General features: G+C 45.5%; 10 protein-coding genes across 10 annotated transcripts; 1 reads left to right on the forward strand and 9 right to left on the reverse strand.

The window, feature by feature from the left end:
- Nucleotides 1-942: 942 nt before the first annotated feature.
- Nucleotides 943-6,093, reverse strand: pks9 (polyketide synthase; the record flags this gene model as incomplete). The annotated part of the gene is made up of 8 exons (XM_007872176.1): nt 943-2,176; nt 2,234-3,063; nt 3,118-4,598; nt 4,666-4,827; nt 4,876-5,019; nt 5,067-5,274; nt 5,325-5,488; nt 5,541-6,093. 8 exons carry the CDS (start codon nt 6,091-6,093, stop codon nt 943-945), a joined length of 4,776 nt encoding a protein of 1,591 aa, XP_007870367.1.
- Nucleotides 6,094-11,309: 5,216 nt separating this feature from the next.
- On the reverse strand, nt 11,310-11,534 carry GLOTRDRAFT_48993 (uncharacterized protein; the record flags this gene model as incomplete). The annotated part of the gene is made up of 1 exon (XM_007871969.1): nt 11,310-11,534. The coding sequence occupies one exon, from the start codon at nt 11,532-11,534 to the stop codon at nt 11,310-11,312; it is 225 nt and encodes a 74-aa protein (XP_007870160.1).
- A 720-nt stretch (nt 11,535-12,254) lies between these two features.
- GLOTRDRAFT_27607 (uncharacterized protein) lies at nt 12,255-12,923 on the reverse strand (the record flags this gene model as incomplete). Its single annotated transcript, XM_007871959.1, has 1 exon — nt 12,255-12,923. A coding segment is annotated over one exon (669 nt), but the record flags the coding sequence as incomplete, so codon positions are not given.
- A 3-nt stretch (nt 12,924-12,926) lies between these two features.
- Nucleotides 12,927-13,595, reverse strand: GLOTRDRAFT_49145 (uncharacterized protein; the record flags this gene model as incomplete). The annotated part of the gene is made up of 1 exon (XM_007871985.1): nt 12,927-13,595. A coding segment is annotated over one exon (669 nt), but the record flags the coding sequence as incomplete, so codon positions are not given.
- Nucleotides 13,596-14,127: 532 nt separating this feature from the next.
- GLOTRDRAFT_96476 (uncharacterized protein) lies at nt 14,128-14,901 on the reverse strand (the record flags this gene model as incomplete). The annotated part of the gene is made up of 1 exon (XM_007872086.1): nt 14,128-14,901. One exon carries the CDS (start codon nt 14,899-14,901, stop codon nt 14,128-14,130), a length of 774 nt encoding a protein of 257 aa, XP_007870277.1.
- A 1,579-nt stretch (nt 14,902-16,480) lies between these two features.
- GLOTRDRAFT_49318 (uncharacterized protein) lies at nt 16,481-17,218 on the reverse strand (the record flags this gene model as incomplete). The annotated part of the gene is made up of 1 exon (XM_007871998.1): nt 16,481-17,218. The coding sequence occupies one exon, from the start codon at nt 17,216-17,218 to the stop codon at nt 16,481-16,483; it is 738 nt and encodes a 245-aa protein (XP_007870189.1).
- Nucleotides 17,219-17,557: 339 nt separating this feature from the next.
- GLOTRDRAFT_49258 (uncharacterized protein) lies at nt 17,558-17,992 on the reverse strand (the record flags this gene model as incomplete). Its single annotated transcript, XM_007871996.1, has 1 exon — nt 17,558-17,992. A coding segment is annotated over one exon (435 nt), but the record flags the coding sequence as incomplete, so codon positions are not given.
- Nucleotides 17,993-19,506: 1,514 nt separating this feature from the next.
- On the reverse strand, nt 19,507-20,471 carry GLOTRDRAFT_133171 (uncharacterized protein; the record flags this gene model as incomplete). Its single annotated transcript, XM_007872087.1, has 4 exons — nt 19,507-19,549; nt 19,617-19,876; nt 20,213-20,302; nt 20,358-20,471. The coding sequence occupies 4 exons, from the start codon at nt 20,469-20,471 to the stop codon at nt 19,507-19,509; spliced, it is 507 nt and encodes a 168-aa protein (XP_007870278.1).
- Nucleotides 20,472-21,439: 968 nt separating this feature from the next.
- Nucleotides 21,440-24,784, forward strand: GLOTRDRAFT_96477 (uncharacterized protein; the record flags this gene model as incomplete). Its single annotated transcript, XM_007872088.1, has 8 exons — nt 21,440-21,579; nt 21,627-22,134; nt 22,183-22,249; nt 22,322-22,671; nt 23,048-23,126; nt 23,311-23,436; nt 23,495-23,635; nt 23,820-24,784. 8 exons carry the CDS (start codon nt 21,440-21,442, stop codon nt 24,782-24,784), a joined length of 2,376 nt encoding a protein of 791 aa, XP_007870279.1.
- Nucleotides 24,785-25,814: 1,030 nt separating this feature from the next.
- GLOTRDRAFT_133173 (uncharacterized protein) lies at nt 25,815-26,334 on the reverse strand (the record flags this gene model as incomplete). The annotated part of the gene is made up of 3 exons (XM_007872089.1): nt 25,815-26,050; nt 26,104-26,265; nt 26,319-26,334. The coding sequence occupies 3 exons, from the start codon at nt 26,332-26,334 to the stop codon at nt 25,815-25,817; spliced, it is 414 nt and encodes a 137-aa protein (XP_007870280.1).
- Nucleotides 26,335-27,499: the final 1,165 nt, after the last annotated feature.

Raw genomic sequence — 27,499 nt, forward strand, 5'->3', positions numbered from 1 at the left:
TGCAGAAGCGGTTGAGATATCCTCAAACACCTCGCCACCGTGGGCCTCGCGAACGTATCTCGAAGGGTCCTTTGTTGACCTGCGCCAGACGAACCGGGCAAAATCCATCGGAGGGAAAGCTGACTGGGACATTGTCGAGTACGGGGAGAAGCGCGCACTACTAGTAGCAATGCCTGTTTCTCGTTGGCCTTGATACTGCCGATGGATGTGTCATGATCCTTTTGTACTGGCAGTGGTACATCGACTTCGATGATGAACAGATAAACAGTGCGTGAACCCACTATAACTTTGGACGACTGGTATTGTCCGGAGCCTGCCGGTCAAAGTTCATCTGATGTCGGCCGCGATGTGGCTGTTGCCTGGAATTCGAACCAGCTGAGGGCGTCTTACACCCTCTTAAGGAAGTAGCTGCCAACTTGAAGCATAAAATTGGAGGATGTTGCAGCCCGGTGAGTACGGTCCCAACAGCGATTGGGCGCTTTTAGCCGAGGCGGTGACATTCCAGCAGATCTATCAGAAGCCCATGCCTCTTCCGCCGCCCTCAGTGGAAGGACAGGGCAGGAAGTGTGTGATCCGGATTTCCCGAGCCACGATGCTGACTTCGTTCCAGATGACCGGACCACAGATCCATCGGCGTCAATCTGCAGATGTAAGGGACCCATCCACCGGTCTCTCACATCCCACGACCTCAGCAAGCTTCAGCGCGTCCGTGTCGGCTTTCGCACCTCGGCCCTCGTGATTACCTGGCATTTGTCTGATTTGAACATATATTTACCTCCGTATTAGTCCACAACGATCGGTGCTGATTTGAACATATATTTACCTCCGTATTAGTCCACAACGATCGGTGTACTACTACTTGGACACACGCCGATACTACAACATTACAAGCCCAGATCCGGCGACGGGAGTACAGATCATATGCGCATTATGACGAGGGTTTCACGTCGGCCTAGCGACCACTTCAGGCGCGGCAACCAGTCCATCCCGTTTAAGCAGTTCCCGCAGCGTCAGCTCTGAGGTATAGGCAGATGGCCGGATAGTAACACCCATCTTGCCTTTCAGTTCCGTGCGTAAGCGAACAAACCCAAGGGAGTCCAATCCCATTGATTGGAGAGACTCTTGAAGAAGGGTTGGGTATGAATGTTTTGAGTATTGCAAAATGGACGATATTATTGACAGACAGACTTCGGTGACCTCATCATATCCTTCAGTCGAACTGAATGTGGTCTCTCCTGTAGGCCCGCTAGCCCTGTCGCCTTTCCTGGCATGCGGCACTTCAAGACCAGCAGCACTGGTCTTCCGGTAGTCGACATTCATGTACGGTCCCGGCTTGTATACCTTCACGTCATCCCATTCGTACCGGTTCACCATGTTGGTCAGAACACAGTCCGGACCTAGATCCAGGAAGGTCCAGCTCTCATCCACGGATCCTCGCTCCTGCCGACAAATGCGACGAACAGTGCACATACTCTCGAAGAATCTCAGCGGTTCACGCATGTGTCTGAGCCAGTAATTGAGCCCCACTAGTTCCAGCGGCATTGTTCTACCGGTCAATCCAGAGACATAAGTGCACTGTTGATCGGCCCTGGACTTAGCCGGGGAATCTTCAAGCATTGAATCACCACTGGATCCGTCAACTAGAGCCCCTCGCAACAACTGAATTGCTCCGTCCATAAGGCGTGAATGGGATGGAACGGTCGTATCGACTATTGCGCATGCCACATTCCGTTCCTTGAGGTAAGTGTCACTAGCTGATATTGCTGCCTGGCTTCCGGTGAGTACCACATGCCGAGGACCACCATGTATGGCTATCTCAGGCGTTGGAGTTATGTGCAGAAGATTTCGGCGGATGAAATCGATTGGAGCGAAAACGTTGAGCATTGATCCCTCACAAGACGCAGCAAGAGGATGTCCTGAATTGACCGGTTCCTGTCGACGGGTGTCGTTGGCTACACAAGAGTGCCCTGAGATAGCCGATATGCGTAGCACAATAGTCCTGGTGATATTCTCTTCGGATGCTGCACCACTCGTAATGGCTGCTGCAAACTCCCCGAAGCAGTATCCCAAGACGATCGATGGGTATATGCCCCTCTTCGCGAGATCTTCCACTTGATAAAGTTGAAATGCGAGCGTATGTAATTGGGCTTTTAATAAGGATGAATAACGTTCCGACCTGTAGTATGACATTGTTGGAGGGAATAAACTGCACGAAGGCGAAGGCTGTACATACCAGGCATAATTGCTCCGAACAAGGTCGGGAAGGCATGGGCATGCAGTCATGGCGTGCGTCATCAGCCTCTCGAATATGCGACGATGCTTGGCGTTCTCGGAAGATAACTTGACTGCTCCAGAGGAGGGGCCGAAAAGGAATACGACTCGGCCACTAGAAGCAGAGGATCTTACTTCCTTCTGTATCTCTCCATCCGTGGTTTCTGGATGCGCCATTGGAATGTTCTTTTTCATGTGTTGTATGATTAGGGAGACCAATCCCGAATCAACCGGGGGGCAATTTGCCAAGGTAGCACTGGCTTTGACTGCTCGTGCGACGTCAAGACTGCAGAATGCGGGTCTGCATATGGACCTGGAGGATAACGCAGGGATTAAGCGAGAGATGGAAAGGATACTGTCCCTGACGCATGGGGATTTGTGAGACGACTGGTCACGTAGAACTTCGATGTATTCCTCAAAAGGTAGAAAGGGAGGTGCGGGGCACGAAAGAGCTTCGGCCGCATATCCCACGACTTGAGGCCATCCTGTGGCATGTGGATTTGTAATATTATACACATCCAGCGATCGCAATTCGCCATCCAATATGATTTCGCATAGAGCAGCGGCGCATATATCGACAGGAACCCACGTGACGTCTGGCAGTTCCTGCGGGACCGCTTGTAGTACTGGGATGGAGGATAATACCATAGGTATCATCTCGTTATCATTCCAGATCCCACGGGAGGAGTCACCGCAGATTTGACCAACTCGCATAATGCAGAGGTCGAAGCTTTCCGGATCATGCATGCGGTACAGCATATGCTCAGCGGCGAGTTTGGAGAATGCATACCCCTGAATGTACTGTTAGAGGTCGACTGCATTGTTCCACGTCGTATTCCGACGCACCTGTGGTAGACAGTAGTCCAATCTCAGTTCCAGCGGTGCTTCCGGCACCATTTGGCCATCGTAACCAGAACTTGTCGAACAGCTCGTTACAAAATGGAGTACCACGTGCTTCCTACTCAAGGCGCAGAACTGGACTAGGTGTCGAGTCGCACGAAGGTCAGATTGGAATGCCTTGAAATGCAAGTTGAAATCAACTCTCCATGCGCAATGCAGCACAACGTCTGCACTACCCAGAAGCTCTTCGTATTCTTCCCGAGTGCATCCTATTCCAGGATCGGCAAGGTCTGTGATGGAGATGCAACGGAGTCTACCAGACAGGATTGCTCCATTCAAGGCGTCGATATTGAGACACTTGGACCGGAAGGATGAACGGAGCCGAAGGAGAGAATCTCCTCGGATGAGACAGTAGACTGTGGAGTTTCTAGACACCAGGAGATGCTCCACAATGTGCGAACCAAGAAAGCCGGTGGCCCCCGTCAGAACAATAGTGCAGGCGTCCCGCTTTCCGGGGGGGCAGGGCAAGGAAACAGAGGGAAAGGCAGAGAGAGGCGAGCTGAACTCTTCTACAAAGGACTCCAGAGAAGATTGTGAATATGCAGGTTGCGTGGTGGAGTGGCCACAGAGGAAGTCGCATATCGACTGCAACGTTAAGAGATTATACAAGTCCTCCCCCGCAATGTGGCGTGAAAAGGCATTCGATAATAGCTGAGCTAGCTCGATGCTGTTAATGGAATTGATGCCAAGATCGAATATGTTGGCCATAGTGTCCAGGGCAGCAGGATCGAGATGAAGAACAGCCCCCACCGCGTTGGCAACAATCGAAATCGGAGTATCGAGACTGGTACTTGAATTGCACAGAGCCTGCGGAGTATCTGTCGGACTGAGGGGTTCTAAGAATGTTCGACTTGTTGAAGATGAATGCGTGGTCGGCCACCAAAATTGCCGTTGAAAAGGGTATAACGGAAATCGGCACAGGTGTCCGGGAGATATAGTTGACCTGTCATACAGACTTCTGAAGTCGATAGAATGATCACTCTCAAATAATTTGGCTAGAGCATCGATGCTTAGACCATCTGCTATTAGGCGCTGAGCGTCCAAGCGCCCACATCCCATAAAGCCTATACCATCCGGAAGGAGTCCCAACTCGCTGGATGATAACGACTGGAAGGAGCTGCGAATATTGTTGGATCCTGAGACAGGTATTTCACCCGCCATACATCGCTCCAAGTCATCTCCGTCGGCTGCTATGATAGCCCTGCGAACCGAATGATGCTCCCGACCGGCACACAGGATTGTGGCCACTTCCGCTACCGCCGATGGGCATGTCCGTATGTATTCAGTTACGTCTGACACGGACTCCAGTAACGCCTCGTACGTCTTCCCAGAAAAAAGGAAGATATGGCGATCCAAAAGTGGAGCCGGCGATTCTTCTGCTCTTGTTATAGGGCCAGATTCTATCACAGCACACGTGATGCCCCCAGCTACAGCAAGGTGATTGACGTTCAGAAATACTAACTCAGCGAAAAGGGCCACTGAAGAAAGACGTACTGAAACCGAAGCTACTAACAGTAGCGATCAGAGGTCGTCCGACCTCAAGTGACACTGTGGAAATCGGCACTCGAACTGATCCCTCATTCAGGTCCGGAAAGGGCTGCACATGATGTGGGGGTATCTTGCGATGTTTGAAACATAGGAGTGCCTTCAACAGGCCTAGAAAAAGATTTCAAATTCCATCTATTAGATTTTCTGCACACCCACCTACTAGCCCAGCGGCGGCTTGACAATGACCGACTACCGTTTTGGACGTTGTCAAATACAGAGGCTCAGTTCGAGGCGATCGGTGTACGTCCTGGATGGCCTCTAACTCGATCATGTCACCCAGTAAGGTACCGGTACCATGCGCTAGTCCGATGTCAAAAACTGAATTGCCGTAGTTAGCCTAGACGTACCTTCGTGAAACACTACCTGTTCCTTGCTCACGTTCGTCGCATCCAGGGCTTCGCGCAGGAGGGACGCTTGCGCAACTGCATCAGGACTGGTAATACTCGGGGTTCGGCCATTGTTTCGGAGAGCCAGACCGCGGATGACACCATCAATTCTATCTCGGTCACGCATTGCAATGTCGGCTCTTTTCAGGATGAACAGAACGGCCCCTTCCTGATATACAGAGTGAACGATATTCAGAAGTGGGACAACTTTTATCTTACTGAAGGAACGTAACCATCGGCCGTCGGCGAGAATGCAGAGCATCTCCCTGTCGATGACAGAATCTTCAGCGACGAAGCCCATAGGAACGACGACTCAGAGAAATGGGTGGCAATTCCTCCGACAACTGCGAGCTCCGCATTTTGGGCAATGATAGTGTGAATTGCTGGATAGTCTTGTCAGTTCCAAGGAAGAAAGCGGGAAGTCTAATAACTGACCATATTCGAGAGCTTGCATTCCACTCGCACACGCAGAGGAGATTGTGCAAGTAGCGCCGCGAAAGTCGAAAAAGTGCGCGACACGGCCCGCGACAGCGCTTGGATCGAAGATCTGAGCCCAGTTATGGTCGAAAGCCTTTTGGCCGTCTTCGGCGAACCTCCGTAATGCCCAGCCGTCTTCATTCCCCATCCCAATTGTTACAGATACGTTCTTCCCCTTCAGGGTGCTAGGGACTATCGCGGCATTTTCCAGAGCTTCCCAAGTCAACTCCAGCGCCAGACGAGAGTTCGGCCTCATGGTAGTGGCTTCTCCAGGAGTCACATTGAAGAAAGACGCATCGAAGTCTTCAACACCTTCAGGACCAAGCCAACCCCCTCGGTACTGGTTTCGCGAGGACCCGCTGAAATTACGTGAGGGCGGAGGAGGTCGGTTGCATTCGCCCCACTTTCCGTCGAGAAGACTGGTCCAGAATTGTGTCGGACTAGTTACGTTTCCTGGGAGCCGGCATGAGCTCCCTATGACAGCGACGTGCTCATGGGGGGAACCTGACATGGTGAGCTCAATACAACAAAGGGAGCAGAGAAGGCGAATGGATGAGCTTACAAAATGTCACTTTATATGATAAAATACATGCCAAACCAACTTTGGACACCGCTTACGACTTGAGGCATCTTCCCAGAGAATCTAGACATTACTTCGAAGCTGAGTGATGGAGGAAGAACTATAAGCAACGCAATGTCATCTTTATCGGGCACAGCATGCCGCCGAACGATAGCAATCATGCACTGCTTCACTCGCGACAGCCCATTTGCATATTCCAGATCCCCCTTGTTCCCGTATCAAATTTCAAGGCTGATACTGTACGATTACGATCTATTAGAGGCCCTGTCACCGTGGGACCTTATACGGTTGCCGGAGCTCGCCGTCTTTGCTATTGCACCCCCGTGTGACGGTTAAGGCCGTCATGATCACAGCCACTTGCCATGTTTTAACGGACTATTTCCTATTTTGGCTTATGTTTATCTTGATGGTCACTCGTAGATAGATAACGGACTCTGGCTCTAAAACGCACTGCATGTATGTATTCGGCCGACGGCCCTCGCGGATGATATCATATTTACTACAGTCCCGGACAACCAAAGGCAGCAAATTGATTTCTGACCGAACGGGAATTTTTGGCGAGAAGCCGAGTTCAGTTTCGGACTCAGGGAGGCTGGAAACGTCTAAAAATGAGGTCTCCTCATTTTTCCCACGACTTTTTGATACAGCCAAAATTTTGGGTCATTTCAATGACATTCTATACAGTCACCGGACCTCTCAGGTCACACCCTGAGCCTTTGGGGACCTGTAAACCCTTGTATGGAGTTGCATCTAGGCTTTCGAATGTTGAACTGGGTGCTGACTTAGCTGCCAGCTCTACATACCAGAATGTACCGGAACCCTCTGAAACATTCTGGTATATTCCACTATTGTACAAGGCACAGAGCTCATGTGGGTCAGTGACATCATAGGTGGGGCTCAGTAGGATTAGGGATATTCCACGTAGCTTAGTCAGCCTATGGGCCACAGTGTATACAAGCCCTGCAGCTCTGCTGCCTAATAGCAAGGGGTCGTTCATACAAGCTTTACCAGTAGCTGTAGCATCCACTCAACTTGTCAGTAGAGGGCCATTGCTGTGCATGGCAGGACACAAGTCCTGAGTTGTGTCTGATAAGTGTTAGCATTGGGTGTATAAATGTTCCAATTGATGTATACAGTACTCTTTCTTATGCACATATTGAAATCCCTTAGATCTGTATCTGCAATGTCCCCTTCATTCATACTTTCAAGTTGTCCTCCTGTGGCTCTGCCATCATTGTACCATAAAAGTCCCTGCCATTCTGACGGATTAAAAGTTGGTCTGTATTGGTGGCTACAAAAAGACAATAAAATTGTATTTGTACCCAGCCCAAGGGATAGTAGCAGCTGCACTACTAGACACAAGTAACATAGATCAAAGTGCTCCTCTGCTGCCAATCCTTGATTGGCAGCTCTATGACACAGGTCTTTTATCCCCAGTAGAAGAGATAGTCAATAATACCTGCAGACTCCAGGTAACATCCTACCAGAACCAGAGCGCTCATCCACTGCCAATCTTTGATTGGCAGCTCCCTCGCATTCATTTTCCCAAACCAAGCTGAAGGACAGTCATCAGAAAGGGTACTCAAACAGTACTCCAAGCAGCTGGGAGCAGAAATGGAATATATGTTACACATGTACTAGCTTCAATTTCTCAAGGGGACATATAGATACCACTGAGTGTCAGAAATCAGGGTTCCAGAGGCAGCAGAGATTGAGAAACACAGGCCCAAGATGCCTGTGACCAGAGAAATTGTATCATAGTCCCTGCCACCCACACATAGACTCAGACTATGTGTGTGAAAAACAATCAACGTTGAGACTAATTCCCACAGTAACAATCCATCAAACTATCCAGCAGTCAGCATATTATTTCAGAACACAAGTGCAACATTCAAGAACCTCTTATAGCCAACATAAGATCAATGTGTATGTACCAGTAATGTTGTTGAAATATTCCAAGCAAACAGAAGACGAGCATGTTTGCCCCAGGTGGGTTGCCCGAAGGGCAATCGCATATGGTACATCGAGTAGATACAGCAAATATATAAGATTTTCTTATCATCTTATCAGTCAGGCCCGCCTGCGGCGGTCCCCTTCTGACCACGCGCAACACGGTGCGAGCTCACAAGCTCAGACCCAAAAGCTGAAATCCAACAATGATTGGATTAATAGGAAGCACAGCCCACCAAGTTGACATGCTTCAACTGCTGCAAGTACTAGACTAATGAGGGAGTGGGCAACTATGACATCACTCAACTACAGAAATGTGCTTTCTGCAGTCAAGCTATGTCATAGTAAGCAGGAGCCAATGAGAAGCCAGAGATCCCAACCGGCGCGGCACCTCAGCCACCGACTACAAACAGCCACAGAAGTCAATTCCCACGGTAACAACATGCCACACACGACAAAGAGCATGCAGTAAAGGAAGGAGATACGATTAAATTCTCAAAATATTCCAGTAGACAGATAACCCAAAAAAACCTCTTCGTAGAAGAAACCACGGAAATACATGAACAACTCAAGACGAAAACACAGTGTGATTGCAAACAGACACTACAAATGCGATTTCGTAGTCTGTTTGTAGTCTCCAATACAAGTGGACATTAATTTGGAAATTGAAGTTTGTATTCAAGACTACAGCACAAAAGTCGCACGCATTCTCGGCAACACTGATTCCCATGGGTACAATGTTCAGCACACACCCAATTTTGCCGGTAAGGACTCATCCTTCATAAACTTAGGACTTGTCATACAGGTGAGTTGTGTAGGGCGCACTGTGCATGCTGCTGCCTCCATAACTCTTCATCATCAAAGACTACGGACCTCCATCTAAGGCCCAAAGAAGTTCAAATTTATGACACACGTTACCTTGATGGCCATATTTAGCCTGCATTTATGAGAGCTATTATGGCATATCAGCTGGTCCAATTATTAGATTTAAGCCAGGATCAGACTGAGCTCGTTGAACGGGTGAAAGGAGTCGATTGGCATATTTTCCGCATTTTTCCCGATTTGTTTTGTATACGGCCACTATTTCGGCCCGTCCAGACCCATTATGACAGGTGGTTTATGAGAAATCAGCTCATGCCAATCTCTTCCTTAGAGTCTAAATCACTCATTTCTGCAATAAAATCGGACCTCCGGAAATCACCGAACTTGTTGTCTTTGGTTGTCCGGGACTGTATGTACCCCTTGGCTTCAGTTTCCGGTACCTGACAGTCAGGAGTCCTGTACCAATGTGTATGGTGACAACGGCCAGATCGAGTGTGACACTTCCCATTGTCAACTCGCCTAACAACAGGCCACCGGTGACCTGTGACCATATTAGGACCTGACAACCATGATGCTTCAGGTGCATCTGCAAGCCACATCAGAGCGGCTAAACCACTATATCACACGTCAGCCAATCATATACTACGGTAGAGACTGTGAGGTCACTGATTAGATAAGTGACACCACGAATAAGTCTTGAGGTTGATATGCACAGACACACAACAGACCCAAAGACCAGAACAAAACCAACACACCACACCCAGCGGTATGGGTGCCAAAGGTCTAAGGAAACCGAAGGGTAAGATATAGTTCGAGAGGGAGGGAGGAGAAAGACACCGTAGATGGTCCGAGTTTATTGAAGCCACTAGAGTCAAACACGAAACTGGGAACGACCGAAACCGATTGAGGAGTCGGTCGAGGCAATCAACGATGACCTGATTATTGATTCCCCTGTGGTCAAGCAGTTAATAAGCTCTTTATAAAAGTAGACAATGAATTAATAACGAAAGTCCCACATGCTGTGGTCAAGGATGCAAGAGGCTGAGAGCAACAATAACATAAGGTGAAAGGATTCGATCGCTAGTATGCAATCGCTAGTATGCTTAGGTCGACGGATTTGACCTTCAAAGAACGCTGGGACGCTAACTCTGGATCCTGAAATGGGTGAAGATGTCTTTTTCTTTTCTTTTGTTACAAAACGTTGTGATACACTATATATACAATGCCTAGCCGCAAACCAACTTCAGTTCCACCGTACAAGTCCTTCCACTGCTGCCGTCCACCATCTCATGCCCGCTGCTGGATAGACTTCTCTGAGAAGTTGTACATGAGGCTGAATCCACATTTTCGGAGGTCAGAGAGCATTGGGGCGTATCAACATTTTGAGTCTCTCACAGGTAGAGTTGACAAGAGATTTGGGTTCGAAAAAGACTAAGGTATGAGGTACATGGGCTGGGCTTTTATACTACAAGATCACATGTAACGAATAGAAGAGATAGAGACAGAAAATAGAAGAATACGAGAAGAGATGAAATCAATGCAAAGAGGATTAACTCGAAGGCTCCGAAGGAGCTGTATAGCTTAGAGTCTGAATACAGTAGTGAGTAGCTGAATAAGGAATCTACTGGCCAAATACGGTAGTGAGTGCAGGTGCGTATCCTTACAGAGACTTCTTCGGCCACAACTGAGAGTGATCCTTTTGATCCAAGATGAGATCGTGCCCACCTGTTTGCCACAACCTAGCCACAAGAATGCTAGCCACCCCACTCCTCATACATATAAATAGAGCAACTTGCAGCATGTAAACAGCAGAACATTCAACATGGCATCTGAATCCTGCTCGGGGCATAAAGCCCACAAAACCTCGTATGTTGGGGGCCACCTGCTGCCATTATATCTCGAGTCAATGCACTGCAGGCTCTACTTCATCATCTACCCGACTCTCTGTTGAAAGCCTCCTGGCAAACCGGCCGCCCGCAGGGCAATTGCATACCATACAAAGAGCAGATACAGTGACTATATATGAGTTTCGCATAAACATTCACCCGCTACGGCTGCCTATGACGGCGCCATCCTATCACGTGTGAGCTCACAAGCTCGACCAATAACCCCGAAATTCCAACACACTCCCCTGAGTGCAGCAAGCAAGCGCTCAAGGCACTCCCCATCTCAGTACACTCCACAAATCCCGCAAATTCTCCTCCGATCCCAGCTCCGAGATCTGGTCAATAGTCCATGCTCGCGGGGAGCTCCAACGGGCAACCCTTAGGTGCAAACATAGGCGAAAGGCATACAATGATCCCAACAGCTCTCCACTTGTGGGAAGAGGGCCATTGCTTTGCATGGCAGGATATGAGTCCTGAGTCTCATGTTAGTTAATAGCGCCGTGCGTATATTACTAATGAAATGTCTTTCCCTTTACATTTGGTTAAGTCAGTCATATCTGTATTCGATAAGGTTCCTTCAATTACGCACTGTCTGCCTGTGCTTATACCGTCATTGTACCATATTGTCCCAGTTTTGTCAATGAATCGACAGTTGAAATGGTACTCGCCATGGTAGACCATTCCTGTTAAAAAGTGTTTCTTGTGTCCTTCCATATTCAATCGGAAACTTTTGCTGAGATTTAAATTGGTTCCATGAATATTGAAGGCAAGTAGGGGGGGGCGCATTGTGTAAGGAAACTGTATTGATGGTCTGGTTTCTGCAATGTCTAGATCCTCCTTGTATACCTGTTGGGTTTAGGTATAAGGCTAACCATTCCGCAATTGTTGTCGGTGGACATTGCATGCCTGCATTAGGGAGTCTTGTGATAAAGTGATACTCGAACATCAAACTATGCATTCTCTGATAGTCGCATTTTTTACAATTGCTTGTTACCTCTATCATGCCTGATTGGTGGAGGAGTATGTGACATAGATCTGCAACTGATGTACCTTCTCCTCTCTGCAAAGGAAATCTGGTTCGGGCTATACTATGCAATTTGTCTCTTAGGTTATCTCTTGCCTGTTCCATTGTACTTTCCTTGTTGTGTACATCATTAAATCCTGCAATAATCATTTTCATCAAGTCTTTTTGTTTCAGTTTTACATTCCAGTAAGGCATCATATGCACAGGAGTAGTTAGAGTGCCAAATGAAGCCTATGGGAGGTCCAGACTCTGGAACATTTCCGGTTGGGTTGGGAGCTGGTACCATCTTTGTTCACATTGCTTGACTTGCTCTCTGAGGTGGTTCGCAATGGACCTGCCATATGTATGATAGTTTGCTTGGGGGTAACACTGGGGATATTGCCTTTCTGATGCTCTTTTTTGTCTTTGTCTGTTGATAATTTCCATTTTGCATCATCCACAAAGTCAATGAGCTGTGAAGGGTTAGCTTTTGACCATTTTATAGCTGCATGTACATCTTTTGGACATTCATCTTTTTCCCAGGTTTGATAGGCTCTTACAAGTGTATTTTTTCGGTGGCCTTGTATGTGGCCTGGTAAAGTACCTTCATAACGTAGCTTTGATATGTGATCTAGAATCTTCAGTTCTCTGAATTCTTGGCGTAAATAACCGGAAGCACCTCCCATTATTTTAGCTGGATCAAATCCTTGTATTAGGATCGTGCCTTGAGCAGAGGCACTTCTGGAGAGACAAGTGTAATATGATTGATGATTAGAACAGTTATTAAGGTCAACTACATTGTTCGGTCTGGTTCTTCCTTGAGAAGCATAGTCAGTCATGGCAAAATTAGGGAGTATTGGTATCTGTTGCCGAGATATCATTACTATCTCATTGTTGGGCATTTTACATTGGATGTTCATAGTGTGTCTGGTCAAAGGTACTACGTTTTCTGGAAGGCCATCTAGTTTAATTGTTCTTGGAGGGTTGACAAGCTCAACAAATAGGGTTTCTAACACTGATTTTCCTGAAGAGTCTTCTGAATGCCAAGATACAACTCTTGCTTCGGCTCCATTTGTAATGCAACATTCGGTTGCTTCATTTTTTTAAACTAAGACTGGCATGCCTTTGCAAAGGAATAACTTGCCCGGAACATGGTCACTGGCATCATGAGGAAGATTCCATAAAATATTTTGGGTAAGTTCGTCTATTGCATTGGAATGATATTTATGCTTACTTTTATTCTTCTTTCTATTCATTTTAATGTCTGTTTTCCATTTATCTGTGGAGTAAAAGTCAATTAGCTGTTGGTTTGTGTCTGAAGCAAATTGGACACATCCTAACTGGTTTAATCTGTCACGATAAATATTTCTTGCTGTGATGACTGATACATGTCTAAATTTTGGATCAGATAGTTTAGGCTTGTTCTCACTTTTTCCTGCTATTCTGCTGCAAAGAAATTCTATGTCTTGTAAAGTGCAAGCTTTGTATCTCATATTTTCCAATGCCTTCCTTAGTTTGTTATTCTCTTTGGTCTGTGATTTTTGTCTCATATTTTCACGGAGTATAACTACTGATGTGAATTGATACCATATAGCTTTTCCTATTGCTGATTCTTGATCAGTAGGAGACATCCTTCTATTTAAATGTGTCCCCACCCTATCACTGTATAATGGGGGACGGTTCATTGCCGGTGGCAATTGTGCAAAGTCACCACACAATATGACATTGATTCCCCCAAAAGGTTCATTGGCGTGACCAGTTACCCTACACAGTCAAGCAGATATCCGATATAAGTCATGGCATGATAGCATTGAGACTTCATCCAGAAATATATATTCTACTCCATCCAACCTTGCTTGTACTTGGGCTAGTGCTGGCGAGTTATTGTTTATTTTATCTGAATTGTCTGTGAACCCAAGGATAGAATGATAAGTTGATCCTCCCACTATTGCAGCCGCAGAACCGGTTGGTGCCATTACTGTAAACCGATGTGATTCACCTCTTTCATTGAAGTAGTATATGAGTGCTTTGATTACCTGGGATTTCCCGGTACCTGCCATTCCTCCTAAGTACACTTTTAGTTGTTCTGTTTGAGGTGCACTGGCATGGTTTGCGATGATGTAAAATGCTCTCTCTTGTTCTGGTCTCAGCGAAAACTTCTTGACTACTCTTGCTTGCATTTTTGCCACATCAGGCCTCGATTGGAAGTAGTCCTTCAGTAGATAAGATTGATCCACAATCTTGACTTCGCTCCATTTCACTTTATTTCTATTTCCGGAGGTATTGCCCTTGCCTTGCTTGTCTTTATCCCTTTCTTCTAGTATAGCTTGTTTTTTTTTGGATCAACTCTGTCCACTGCTGTTTAGTTTTGTGTTCAATATCGTTTGATTCCATTGGTATTTCAAGTTCGATTTGACTGGGACATTTGTCTAGCCATCCTGAACCATCAAGAATTTTTTCTATTTCATCCATCTGTTGTAGTCGTTTTCCAGAACGTTTTCCAGTATTGCCATACTCAGCAGCACCCTCATGTTGAATATCATTTTCATATGGCATGGTGTATTCTCCTTGGTCATTGAAGTTATTCCCTTTTTCCATGGACATGTTATCCAGCATATTTGGTAAACCGGGTATATTCCCCAATTCTCTTTGTTTGGAGTAATCATCTCGGGCATCATAACATTCATATTGTATATTGAGTTTGGACATTACTTGGGTGTGGTGGGGGGTAAAGTTATGAACGTGGAATGCATCGTCCCAACTTTGACCGAGAGATTTAAGGTCTTGACCAGTACGCCATGGTTTGAATAAAGTCATCATTGTAGCACAATAATATTCCCGATTACCTTCATCTCTCCTTGGGAGTGAGCCACTGATGAAGTTTGGTACCAAGCCAAACCCTTCTTTGACTAAGGTAATGTAGTGTTTCTTGTGTTGGGGATGGCCTGCAATAAAAGTCAAGTCTTGAGGTTTGGTCTTCTTGTTCCGTTTATTAATATCAATTTGATCCATGACTTCTTCTTGTGGAACAAGATCATCACCGGAGTCCAATTCTTCAGATAAGCTATTGTCTGACATAGTCGGTTCTTGATTTTTATTAGGTGTGGGCTTTGGGATTGGTTTCTTGCGCGATAATCTGATCCAGTCATATAAATTCATATCTTCATATTTTAGAGAACGATGTGTATAGTCCATAACTGTACTGTAAGGGGTGTAGCCATCTTTACTTTATGAACCATTACTTTATTTTTCAGTGTTGCATTGACATTTTCTGTATCTTCAGATGGATTGTCATCCTCCCAGCTCTGCAGTACTTCTGATACATAAGATTTCCAAAATACAGTCTGAAACTTGTGGCTGGTGTAATGATCTGGATTACCAAGTAAATAAGCCAATGCCATGGGTGCCCCAATTTCCATTTTAACTGACAATGAATTGACAATTTGTGTCAATAGTTTCCGTGCCTTTTCTTGGTCTGGGAGATCTCCTCCCATCATAGAGGATTGTCTGTCAAACACGTCTCATATTGTTTGAAAGATGGTGTAAGTTTTTAACAGTGTTTTGGTAATATAGTCAGTTACATATGCTACTACGGCTTTTAGTGCTGTACCAGACAGTAGATTTGTAACATCTGAATTAGATCACAGTAAGTATGTCAGAGAAGGAGTGAAAGTGTTTATCATTGTTTCCTTTTTCTGCATTTGTATATACCCTGTATTGGTATCGATGTGAGTCTCCTCTACTAATTCCCTTGGGAATCGAGCTTTGCAAACACCTTTTACCAAGCATCGTTCATCGCATGTCCTATGTACGTTGGACTTTAGGAGTAGATCATTTACTGTTTTAACAAATTTTCTCCACCAGGATTGACTTGAATGACATGTACAGGTCTGACAATTATGGTTGAAACTGTGATCACAGGGGTAAGGCGGGAGATCTGGGAGTGTCTGAGTCGGGTCTTTATAGTTTGGGTGGGATGAGTCATATGCTACCTCACTTTTGACTTCCTCCATGGTCTGATCTATGAATTCACCTTTATGAGCACCTTCCAGATATTCAATCATCTCAGTGTAAAATGGAAAATTCTTATCCATCATTCGGTCACATATCTCTTGAGGGCTCAATGAGTTGGCTATCCAGAGTAGTAAATGTAAATGCAGGGTCAGATGTCCCTGCTGCTCTACTGTTCCGTAATAGGCTGATGGTTTTCCGTACAAACTGTCATGATCACTGTTTACACCAAGGACATGTTTTATGAACAATTTCACCATCATATCGAAAAAACAAGCACCTGCTACAGGATTATTAGTCACAAGTTTTGCTCTGATATCATCTGGGATAAGTACCGGTTTAAATATTTCATCAGTTCCAGATTGGATGCCGTACATCTGCTGGAGCAAATATAACAAACCATGATGGGGCACCTTTATATGCTATGAGTGACCATATTTCATTTCTCATGTATTTTTTATTTGTAATAGATCCATCAACATGGCCAGCTATATGGTCAAGATCACCAAGGAGTTGGAAACAAGCCTTTTCTTCTGGGGTGTTTGGGATCACCCTATCTCCATTGGATAACCTACGAGCTAAATCAGTGAGGGTAGTCTTGTCAACAGATAGCAACCTATCAGTGATGTCATCAAACGAACGTCTTTCAGCTAGCAAGAACCCCCCGGTAGTGCTGGCCTTTATTTTGCTCATGGTTGAATGCAATAATAGGAAAGTATTCATCCAGTTGGAATCTTTTGTCATGATACATCAGCAAATGTTGTTTGTGAGCCAGCTCAGATATCTTAGTATAATAATTAGGTTGTGCTATTCCCCCCAAGCCGTAGGGAAATAACCATGGAAATATTTGCGGGTACAATTGTGGATTGTTGTAGATGGACTCCAGATTTTCTGCATGACCCATAGCCATCACTTGACCACCAGAGGTTAAATGTTTCACAGCTAGCGCTTTCAAAGATTTTATACTTTTCATATGCAGCTGTTCCCCAGTAACACCATGCACAACCAAGGGACAAGGGCCTGAGGCGGTACCCTCTTCTTCATCCAAAGATCCATGCACGCTTTTAGCTATGCCTTCCTTTGGCTTAAACTGAGGATTATAGGACATAACAACAGGTGGCTGATTCTGTGGATATGATTTGAGGTTGTCATAGGATATATCAATGTCATGATAGTCAATGTGGTTTAGTTTGAGCCACTCCAGTGCATTTGCTACTCGATTATGACCTACGAGTAAAGGTGTCTTTTTGAATTCCTCATCAGTTGGTTGTACTGGACCTGTATAAATGAATGCCAAAACTTCAACCAATTCAGATCTCGGCGGTGGTAGAGTCCGATAAACTTTCGGAATGGGATTTGCAAAAAGGATTGTGTTGGCATTCATTTTTCCCATTCCTGAGGACACCTTAATCACGCAGCGGTTGTGGCGCACTCTGGCTATGAGCATTTTCTCCGCAAATGTCAGATTTTGAAGTTGGTCAGGCACATCGCCTATCCACAGTCCATTTGCTAAGGCTAGTTCAGGTGCTTTATCTTTTGGTAGAGATGTAGCACAAGAGGGACATATTTTATCGAATTTAGTTTCAATAACAGGGCCAGGTATAGCATTTAAGTGATGAGACTTATGTGTTCTTTCCTTCCTCGTTACTGACCTGCCATTATCTATGAGTAATGTCAATTTGTCTTTAAAGTTATTTAATGGGGCAAGTTTTGATTTTGGGCATAGAGTTCCACACACTGCACATCCAGATTCCTCAATGAGAGCCGGATTCTGAGAAGAACTGAATTCATGTATGACTTTCTGTATTAACTGTTCTGAAGGAGGTTTAGGGGGAAACTTTACATCTTCTGTGTTAGTGTCAAAAGAATATTTTGTGTTATCATGGTGAGCCTGTTGTTTACCTCCAGACCTATGTTTTGGTGGTGTTACTGGGAGGAATACAGTTACTGTGGGATAACAGTTGTCACATTGGTGTGTTGATAGAGCAGTTTCGATGTCAAATTTTGGTGTCCGGGTATTAATCTTGATTTTATGAACCTTTGCTAGTAACCTTAATTTTGTCAGAGGCAGTTTAGGTGAGACTACAGACAAGGGAATATAACTAAGGACTACATTGTTAGACTTATTGTATGTGTTCAAGGCATCAAATCGTATCATATGATCTAAGAATTTGAATTCCTTTGTTGATAGTATGGTCTGACTCGGTTCGTCCTCTGTTGATAAATATTTATAATCATATCGTAGAATTTCAGATGCTGAAAATGACGCTCTAGGCAATCCTTTTAAACCTCCACCTTTGACAGAAACTCTGTCTGGATTAACTTCCTCATGAATATGATCCGCAGTCTCTTGGTTTAAGTTTGATTCCTCTTGCCAATGACAGATATAATAAGAATAAGGTGAATAATAGGTATCTCTCCGGAGCCTATGGTATATCTCGGTAAAATCATGTTTGTGTACAGAGTTTCTATGTTCCATCAACCTGATTATGCGGCACATTCTACTTGGAGACATTATAAGCTGATTATAACAGTGTAAAGTATATCACATGAACCGGACAACAATGGAGGGGGGTAGATCCAAATGTTCTCCAAATATATGATTGTAATCTATACCTGGTCGAGAGACTTTATTCCTCCAGGACGGATATGATGGAAGCATCACCGCACTGTGCTGGTCCTTTTGAAAATACCCCTGTTGTACAGGACAGACTTCGTTTCTCTAATTCTCTCCATTTTGGAGCCAGTATGAGACTGGATTGCACTCCTTAAACAGGAGACAGGATGTTCCTGTTGCATAATCACTGCTGACATTCATACAAGAGACTTGTCTCTGAGGAGTCAGTGATTCCTTGGTGATATGCCCAACATGCTGAAGATACAAGGTACTTGTGATCACAGTAGTGAACAGTACCCAATACGGTAATGTTAGCATTGCCAATAGTCTCATAAGTCACTTGTCTCAAAGAGTAGTAAACAGTTGTTTGACTTCGAGAAGGAAGAACGGAAGGGAATCGATATAGAGTTCAAAGAAACAGCCACCCCACGCGACAGGTGTGAATGGTTTATGTAAGCTATCTATATTGGTAAGCAATGTCTACTGCCTATTACGGATCGAAGGAGAGCTACTTACCGTGTGAAAATAACGTTGAGATGGAACAGTTCACACGGTGAGGTTCGCAGTCTGAATCATGAACTTTCATCGATGACGGTATGCTGTAGCATACTAATATGCGCTATATGTTACGGTTCCGGCAACTTTTATTGCCCTATATTGCTCGATCAGATGTTAGACTGACTATGTAGTCACAGCGTCTCATAGCAGGTTTTGTAATTGATCTGAGGCTTGCATTGACTTTGTAGCCACTGCGGCTCATAGTCACTGAGGTCGACTGCCCGTGTAGCCACCACGGCTCATAGGCAGCACTGTTGTCCCCTTATTATAGATTTTTGTCATCAGTCCCAGACAGTGTAGAGACTAAAGCGACTGTCATTGATAGCCAGTGGAGTCGATCACCTCTCAAGAGTCACGTACAATCCGTGAACCTACATCGATCATTTTATACCCGATAACCGAGATACATGATACACCAAACATTGTACATGATCCATACTTTCCATACATACATGATTTTCGACATATTTATACAGTCGGCTTTTCACATGGAGGACTTAGAATGTATCCATAGGCATAGGGCGACACGGAGCACCCAGGCTATACAATTGATCATTAGCAATCACAATAGCATGAATGAGGATATAAGTATATAGGAACAACTTACCTTGCGATCTCCAGCGTGATAACATTTGCAGCGAATTGCGTTACTTCCGGATGTTCCTTGCGCATGGAGTCGATGAAATGACGGATGCGCTCAAACCTCCAAGTCCCCATCGCCCGCAACTTGGTACCGCTCTTGACGCCAGTCGCCTCTAGAAACGGGGTGAGGTGGGACAGTTCAAGGTGGAGTGAACCGAGGAAAAAACGGACAGAGTCATCGCACCTTTCCTTGGGGGGTACCATAGCTGGTACGAGTACGTATGCCTGATTCATTATCAGTTAATGTCCCTTCACGATAATTATTGTACCACGTAGACGATTCACAATTTCCACCGGTTCATATCACGCATCCCCGTGCTTCTTCATACGTTGCTTCCCGGATCGTCTTCCGCTGTTGGTTTTAGTGGCTGCCATTTCTGCAGACTGGGTTCCTTTGCGCGCGCTCAAGCATCTTCGGTACCAATGAGAAAGGAGCCGCGCAACATATCGGCGAATGGGTTGGCCGGTTCTTATGCTCTCCCAATTCATCCCCAAAGTGTGTGCATACCTTTCGACCATGCAGTTAGAATAGAGACATGTTAAATAGATTATACCACATACTTGCTGTATATACAGCTCCCAATCCTCTATCTGCTGACTGACCGGCTTATGCATGTCCAAGTAAACTTCAGCCAAGGCGAGGATCTTCTCCTGTCAGATGAATCAACAACATGATACTAACTGAAAGTACTTTATGGGAACGTACTTTAAAAATGGCTTCTTCTGCTTCATCGAGACCAAGTACACCCAGGTAATGCTTCCTATCGTTGGAAGATCGGCGGTCGGTATCTTGCATTGAGTTCGAAATGGGGATGGACATTTCTAGAGGTATGCTTTGTCCGAGGCGTCTGGCTATCCAGATGGAGGAACCAAAACTTACAGGTGAAGCAGGAGAGCAAAGTTTCGAATTGTGTGAAGGGTGTTGCAGTGCAAGTCACAAGTTCAACGCATCCGTGCCTTTAGGGTGTGCACGGGTCACATGACTTGCGCCATAGGCGCGTTTGCTGACAGACACACAAACCGACGGGTTTAGTTCCGAAATTTATAGGGTTTATATACATGAGTGTAGATCGACAATTATGTCTTTATAGCTATGTATTAGTACGATACGCCTGTAGGCCGAAGCATAGTGTACCTATATGGTTCATGTACCGACTTTGTTTCACGGACCGTGTGAACCATATTAACTGTAAGTAGTTTTCACATGGTGCATGTCTACGGACTTGGTCTAATTTGATTATCTGTCGGTCGTTATTGCGCGTCAGTTTGAATGTCGTAGGTTGCTAATATTTCTTGATTGTTAGTTTGTTTTGCAGTTGATCATGTGTATTAATATCCAGACGAGATCTACCATTGTTGATAGAATGTGCAATTATATTGTGAGTTATGGTTTATCTGCATCTACTTTCTTCATTGTAGGATTGTTTGACCTTGGTCATATTACCAGGATACCGATTGCTCTGCAGAGTGCCAATTTTGCATTCCAAGGCAGTGATGTATCCAACTGCATGAACGCAAATCCTGCAAGCACACTACGTCATCGACACTTAGGGAAGGTGCATCGAACTGAATTAGGACGTGCAATCAACACAATCTGGAAATATTCGATCCCCACAGATACAAGGATCGGGAACACGGAACCAAAGGAAAGTATCACAAACCGGCATGTCCAGCAGTACAAAATATGAGACCTGCAGACCCTTCCCCTCCCACCATCCACTGCATCAACATTAGTCACTGAACACAACGCAAGTAATCACCACGTACATCTTCCCGATGGTACCTACTATGTATCCTCAGTATAGCGAATCAGCACTGGACGAGCGGTATCTACTCTACAAGGCAGACAATTGCCCTCACCCGCTGTGGCCCTGGGGAGACGCAATCACTTTACTGGTCCTAGTGGACAACAATACTGTCAAAAAGAAGTGAGTACCGATGAACCCATGTCGTACATTTTAATTGATGATCGTAGACTCAAGGAACAGAAAGCCCGCAAGTTGCCGATTGAATCACGAACGATTGAAGAAATTAAGGACACTGGATACATACTCCTGCGCCCTGGAATGGCAATACTGTTACGAATTGTGAAGACAATTCAAGACAAGGGCCTGGATGCAGATGCAGGCAATGACGATCTTCAGGGATGGGTGACGGACGAGAGGACCTTGCGACGATTGGGGGATGATTCCGTTTCAGATGATTTAATGGAAAGGATGGCTCGGATAATGGAAGATGTATTGGGACTGGCAGATGAAAGGTCAGACTCTCCTCCCTCTCGAAAGAATGGTTATACAGGAGGCATCACATTCGAATGGCACCTATACACGAGGAACGCACAGCCTTTCAACAGTCAAGGCAAATGCTGCTACAGCATTGGTTATATGGTGGAAAAGCAAGCGGCCCTGATCCACCCTAGTAAGAACATGCAATACAACCCGGTAACCAGGATGGATGACGACATCAGGATAGGATTACTCAATGTGCTAATCACTTCCAAAACATTCCAGTTTACTAACGATGAACACTAGGTTGCTACTGAATACGGCGGAATTGCCATGAAAATGGCTCCGAAGGACCGTACAGATTTAATGGAACGTTAAGGACTGGAAAACAGAGTTCCACCTCGAGGACATGACAACAACCATCTATTCTGGACGGGATGTCAAGTCAACGTGTTGCACCCGCTTCCAAACGACGCAAGTATGCAATTCAGCAAGGACTTGGGACGTGCCGCTGACATCCATCCTGACGGCCAAGATCAAATAGGATCCTTCATTCAACTCATCGTCTTAACGCCAACTCCACCCGCATGCACGCCTGCATACTTATTCTTAATCGAATTCGGTGTATTCATCGTGATGGATTACAGCACTACCATCGCATTCTCAGGCCGTCGTCTCCATTCTCGCCTCCCTTCAGTAGCAATGTCTGATCAGGTCCCGCCCGATGCCTACTCAATAGTAGCAGTGCTTTATCAAACGGACATGCTTGCGCGGGTGGAAGACTGTGTAATCAATGTACACACAAACCTATGAAGAGACAAGCCAAAGCCAATCCAAGTCACGCGCTGAACTGGTACATTCCCATCACGAAATAGCTACAATGGCCCAAGACGGGCATGTTACAGGGGCAATCGCCAGCCGGAATACATGATGACTTTACTGTCCAATACATCTTCCACAAAAAAGCAATAACGACCATTATGGCTCATGATGAGCGTTACCATCAGCGATGGTCCAAAAATCACTGAATCACGATCCTGTTTATGAAGTATTCATACCTCCCGGGGGGCTAGCAAGGGCCGGAATCAAGGTGGTCAGACGCAACAACCAACAATCAATAGATTTCAATATTGATCATGTAGACGTTCCATGAACTGATGATACAACCGAGCGATGGAATGCGCTAGTACGGCATCAACGTCCATTGTTAGGAGGATATTCCGGTGTCAAAGGACAGTTACCATCAAGAAGTAAGTCGTGCATCTCACACAAACATGAGGCACTCATCACAAAACCTTAGCACCGCTGAAAGGAACAATACCGATCCAAAAGGAACACACAAGAGAATTACATCGACGTAACGGGAAAGAAATAAGCCTTGGTAGCGTTTCACCTGATCTATGGAAACGACATAATAATGATATGTTTGAGTAGATGATACGGAGATTTCGTCAGATGACACTGATCATGAAGATGATGATTACAGAGACAGCAATGACGATGATACAAACTTTCAAAACAATGACCTGGATCATTGCACAGGCAAAAGGAAAGGTCAAGGTGCGTCAATAGTCAGATGCGCATGAAAGTCAAGCTACTAATATTATATGTCCAAAAGAGGAGGAAGAGGAAATTAATGCCACGACTGAAGTACATGGCAAAGGAAAGAAGGCACGGGCGGATAGTACCACGAAACTGACAGAACCTCAGAGCACCAAAGACGAACGGTTGACTAGCAAGAGCGATAGAGAGCTAAGAAGTACGGCCAGAGGAAGGGATACATGCAATGAACGTAACGGGTTTACACATATGCATGCAATGGGCATGGAGTATGCTAACAAGGGAAAGATCGTAATCCGCATGACGCGAAGGATACATACAAGAGTACAAACGAAAAACAGGCTATTCATCCAAGCGTTAAAAATATTATTGCTCTAAAATAGATGGAATACTGAAAAGACGAATGCCAGCTTTAACTATTCAAATTAGCAATGTTGCACCCGTTATGCAATTGTTGGACAAGAACATACTCAAGCAAGACCTCACCGAAGTGAAAGGAATTCTCGCGGCATCAGGGAAAGCCACCTCAAGGGCGACCTATATACTTCCACCAACAACACATCTAGCAGTAATATCAGGTACCCTACTAACCTTTGCGTATCAGGACACCGACAGAACACCCCCTTTAGAGGTGGCAGGGAACCTACCCGGAGTATGGAATAAACTAAACAAAGCGGACAAAACTCTATCGTCCACCTTCATCATTGACTGGCTGCTGAAAGATGCGATCCTAGTCGGGACCTGGAAAGCCTGGCAATTCATTGAAGTGGACTGCCACGAAGCTTGTACAGATACTCTGTACCTGAAGAAGACAAACTGGCTATCGACACTCGTACGAACTGTTTACGACCATCGGATGGACCGACAACAGTATGTTCTAGAACTGAACTCGAACACGGTATTACCAGGACTGGCTTGGCAATCTACGACGAAGGTCAAACCAGCAACGAAGAATCGCCTCGGTACGGACACCAACGAACATGCTATTACTGTCACTCTCGGCGCTCTAGGGGATTGGCTAGGCTACCCTCGTAAAGGCGGCAAGGAGACTAAGTGGCAGAAACAAGGCGCTTTGCTCGACGTTCTAGTGGCCCTTACTGGCAACTCCAACATATTCTTTCTCGAAAGGACTTGGAAGGCGTATCAAAATCTGAAGAAAGCGATATTTCCGTCTTCGCCCCTCCACGACATACCGGACAAGACCTGGGTCTCCTTGGAGGCGGCAATGAAACGCAGGCTACAGACGGAAGGCCATGAAGATATCCGACAATCCTTGGATGCTATTGGCGCTGTGTGGTCCCCTTACCTCACCAAATTGCAGGAAATTCGCGGCAAGAACTCGGACTGAGCTGGTAATATCCACCATGTAACAGTAAAATCGATTGATAAACTGTATTTCATTTGTAAACATACAGGAGAAGGAATTAGATCAGCAACATGTAAAAAGAACGGAGATTATCAAGCAGCGGGAAATGACAAGGATGCAGCATCACATATTGAAGCCCCTACAGCTACCACGATTCATAGTCACCATCCTCGACTGCGTATTACATAGTTTGTAGTCGGTCCAAGGCTGCATTGACATTGTAGCCGCCGCCGCTCATAGCCACTGAGGTCGACTGCCTTTTAGAGCTTTAAGCAGAGCTGTTTAACGTGTGAAATATTCTTCGAGATGATCATGTTCCCACAGTTGGTTTCTTTGTCTGAGTCGTGATTTTGGCAAGTGGGATTGCAGTGATATGTACTATGTATTCGTGTATGTGTGTTTATCTATAACTTTTATTTAACTGTCCCTCACCGCGTGTTGTGAACATTAAGGCCTGATGTTGGTTGAAGCTTTTGTAGGCGGTCAGATGACTTTGTAGCCACCGCGGCTCGTAGCCTACTTACCGTGCGAAATATTCTTCGAGATGATCTGGTTCCCACGAATGATTTCCTTGTCAGAGTCGTGATTTTGCCATGTTTGTATTACAGCAATATGCACTGTGTATTTGAGGACATGTGTTTATTAATCCCCTGTATGCAACTGTCCAGCACCACGAGTTATGACCAATAAGGCAATAAGGTACGGCTGCTGGTCGATGCCTTTATAGTTGTTCCGATGACTCTATAGCCACCGCGTTCTTCTTCTGATTATATATCTATTATGTAGTTGGCTCAAGGTTATATTTACTTTGTAGCCGCCGCTGTCGACTGCCTAGTACATATTTTTTAGTCGGTGCCAGACAATATGAATCATGTAGATGCCATGGGTCATAGCACCTACCGCGGTTTATCATTACCAGGGCTAATGATCTACATATTGGAGGTAAGGCAGATTGTCAATGAACAGTAATAAAACGCGGTTTTCTATTGATCAAGCACGGCATGGGACAAAATTACATCGGAGGACTACTGATAAGGAGCACCCATTGTATGTTCAACGAGAGATTAGGATACCGGGCCGATCCACTGCCATTGAAGTACTGAGCGGTTGTATATACTACCAACGCGGCAGAGTTCGGGCGAATCTCTTTACGGTAAAGAGGGAGGCCTAGCATCGGAATTCTGTCGATCATACTGGCAAGCTTGATAGGCCTGTCGATAATACCAAGACGTCCGTCGTACACGGGGACTGGAGCGCAGAAATTAGCCCACATACATATAGTACAAAGAAGAAACACTTACTGCTGTCGGTGGGATCCAATACCACTTTGAAAGCACCGGGGACTCCCTCAGATGAAGAAGGAATTGACCTGTCCGTCTTCACGGATTCCTTGGGACTGAACAAACCGGGTACATTGTTATCTGCTGCAGATGTTCCCGTGATGTTGCTGGGTTTACCCACTTCTAGATTGGACTCTTATCATCAACTCCATTGTACATTAAATCACACCACTTACCGGCCCTCCGCACCATTCTGGTGCTAAATTGTATCAGGCTTCCGTCAATCCGAGCCTTCATACCGTCTGCATGGTTCAAGACAGCACATACCACCGAGGCAAACCGTTCCCATTCCACAGTATGAAAAATACCGGCAATGTACTTTTGAACCCATTCTCCTCGGTCCACATATGAAGCCAGGTGCGACTCCCTCACCAAAATAACGGAGGCACACAATGCTAGCCTTCCAGGAAAATTATTCATGATAATCGATTTGCTTGTTCCAGTCGATGGAACCAAAATGTCTGGGGAGATCCTCGAAAGGTTTATGAACCTGTCACGTGGAGTGTCCTTACGCGCAAAAACTATACCGTCCTTGATGTAGCTATTATATTTTGTGGCAATGTATCAGCAACTTATTTCAATTCTATAAAGGGTGTAGAGACGTACTCAAGAATTTTATCCACATGCTCACAGTGTTTGCCGTTTCGCGCTAGTTGGCACATCGGCGCCTGATAACATTTGAGAATATTTTTCCAGCTGCTGAACATCACTTGACCGCCTTCGCTGTATTGGCCATAGGTGGACGCCGGCTTCAGTTTACCCAGTCTTACACCATGTGTTCAGTAAAGTGCATTAATTAAATGAGAACACTCACCGAGGGAGATGCGGGAGATTCACGTATGTGGCTTTGAGCAACGGGTCCATTAGTTCTTCTTTCAATGTGACGTCCGGTCCGTGCCTAATATTCCCATGAAAATTGCTGTCCAACATCGGAGACTGAACTTACTGCACGATATCATCGGCCTCAGGTGGCTCTGGCGTGGTAGGTGTCTGGCGACCTCTATGTACGTACCTATATATGAGCAAATTCAACAATAATGACATTGGCCTGAATGCACCGAACAACTGGAAGCTCCATCGCTTCGTCTTTGACTTCTTCGTGCTCATGGCTGTTTTCATCATCGCTGCCATACCCTCTGTGGATCACGAGAGTTACATTATGTGTTAGATAATATAGCAAAAACTGACTTCACTCCTGGAATGCAAACTTCGTCATCACTTCCCTCATCAGATTTGACTTCTCCTTCATCAAATTCAACTCCTTTCTTCCTAATCTCGACGTGTTTGCCAACCGCAAGGTTGGTCTTAGCACGCTTAGCGGACCTTCGAAAACATGGTATTAGGTAGGTCTCAGACG

This window comes from Gloeophyllum trabeum (genome assembly GCF_000344685.1).
Source record: "Gloeophyllum trabeum ATCC 11539 unplaced genomic scaffold GLOTRscaffold_00016, whole genome shotgun sequence".
In the NCBI taxonomy this organism is placed as follows: Eukaryota; Fungi; Basidiomycota; class Agaricomycetes; order Gloeophyllales; family Gloeophyllaceae; genus Gloeophyllum; species Gloeophyllum trabeum.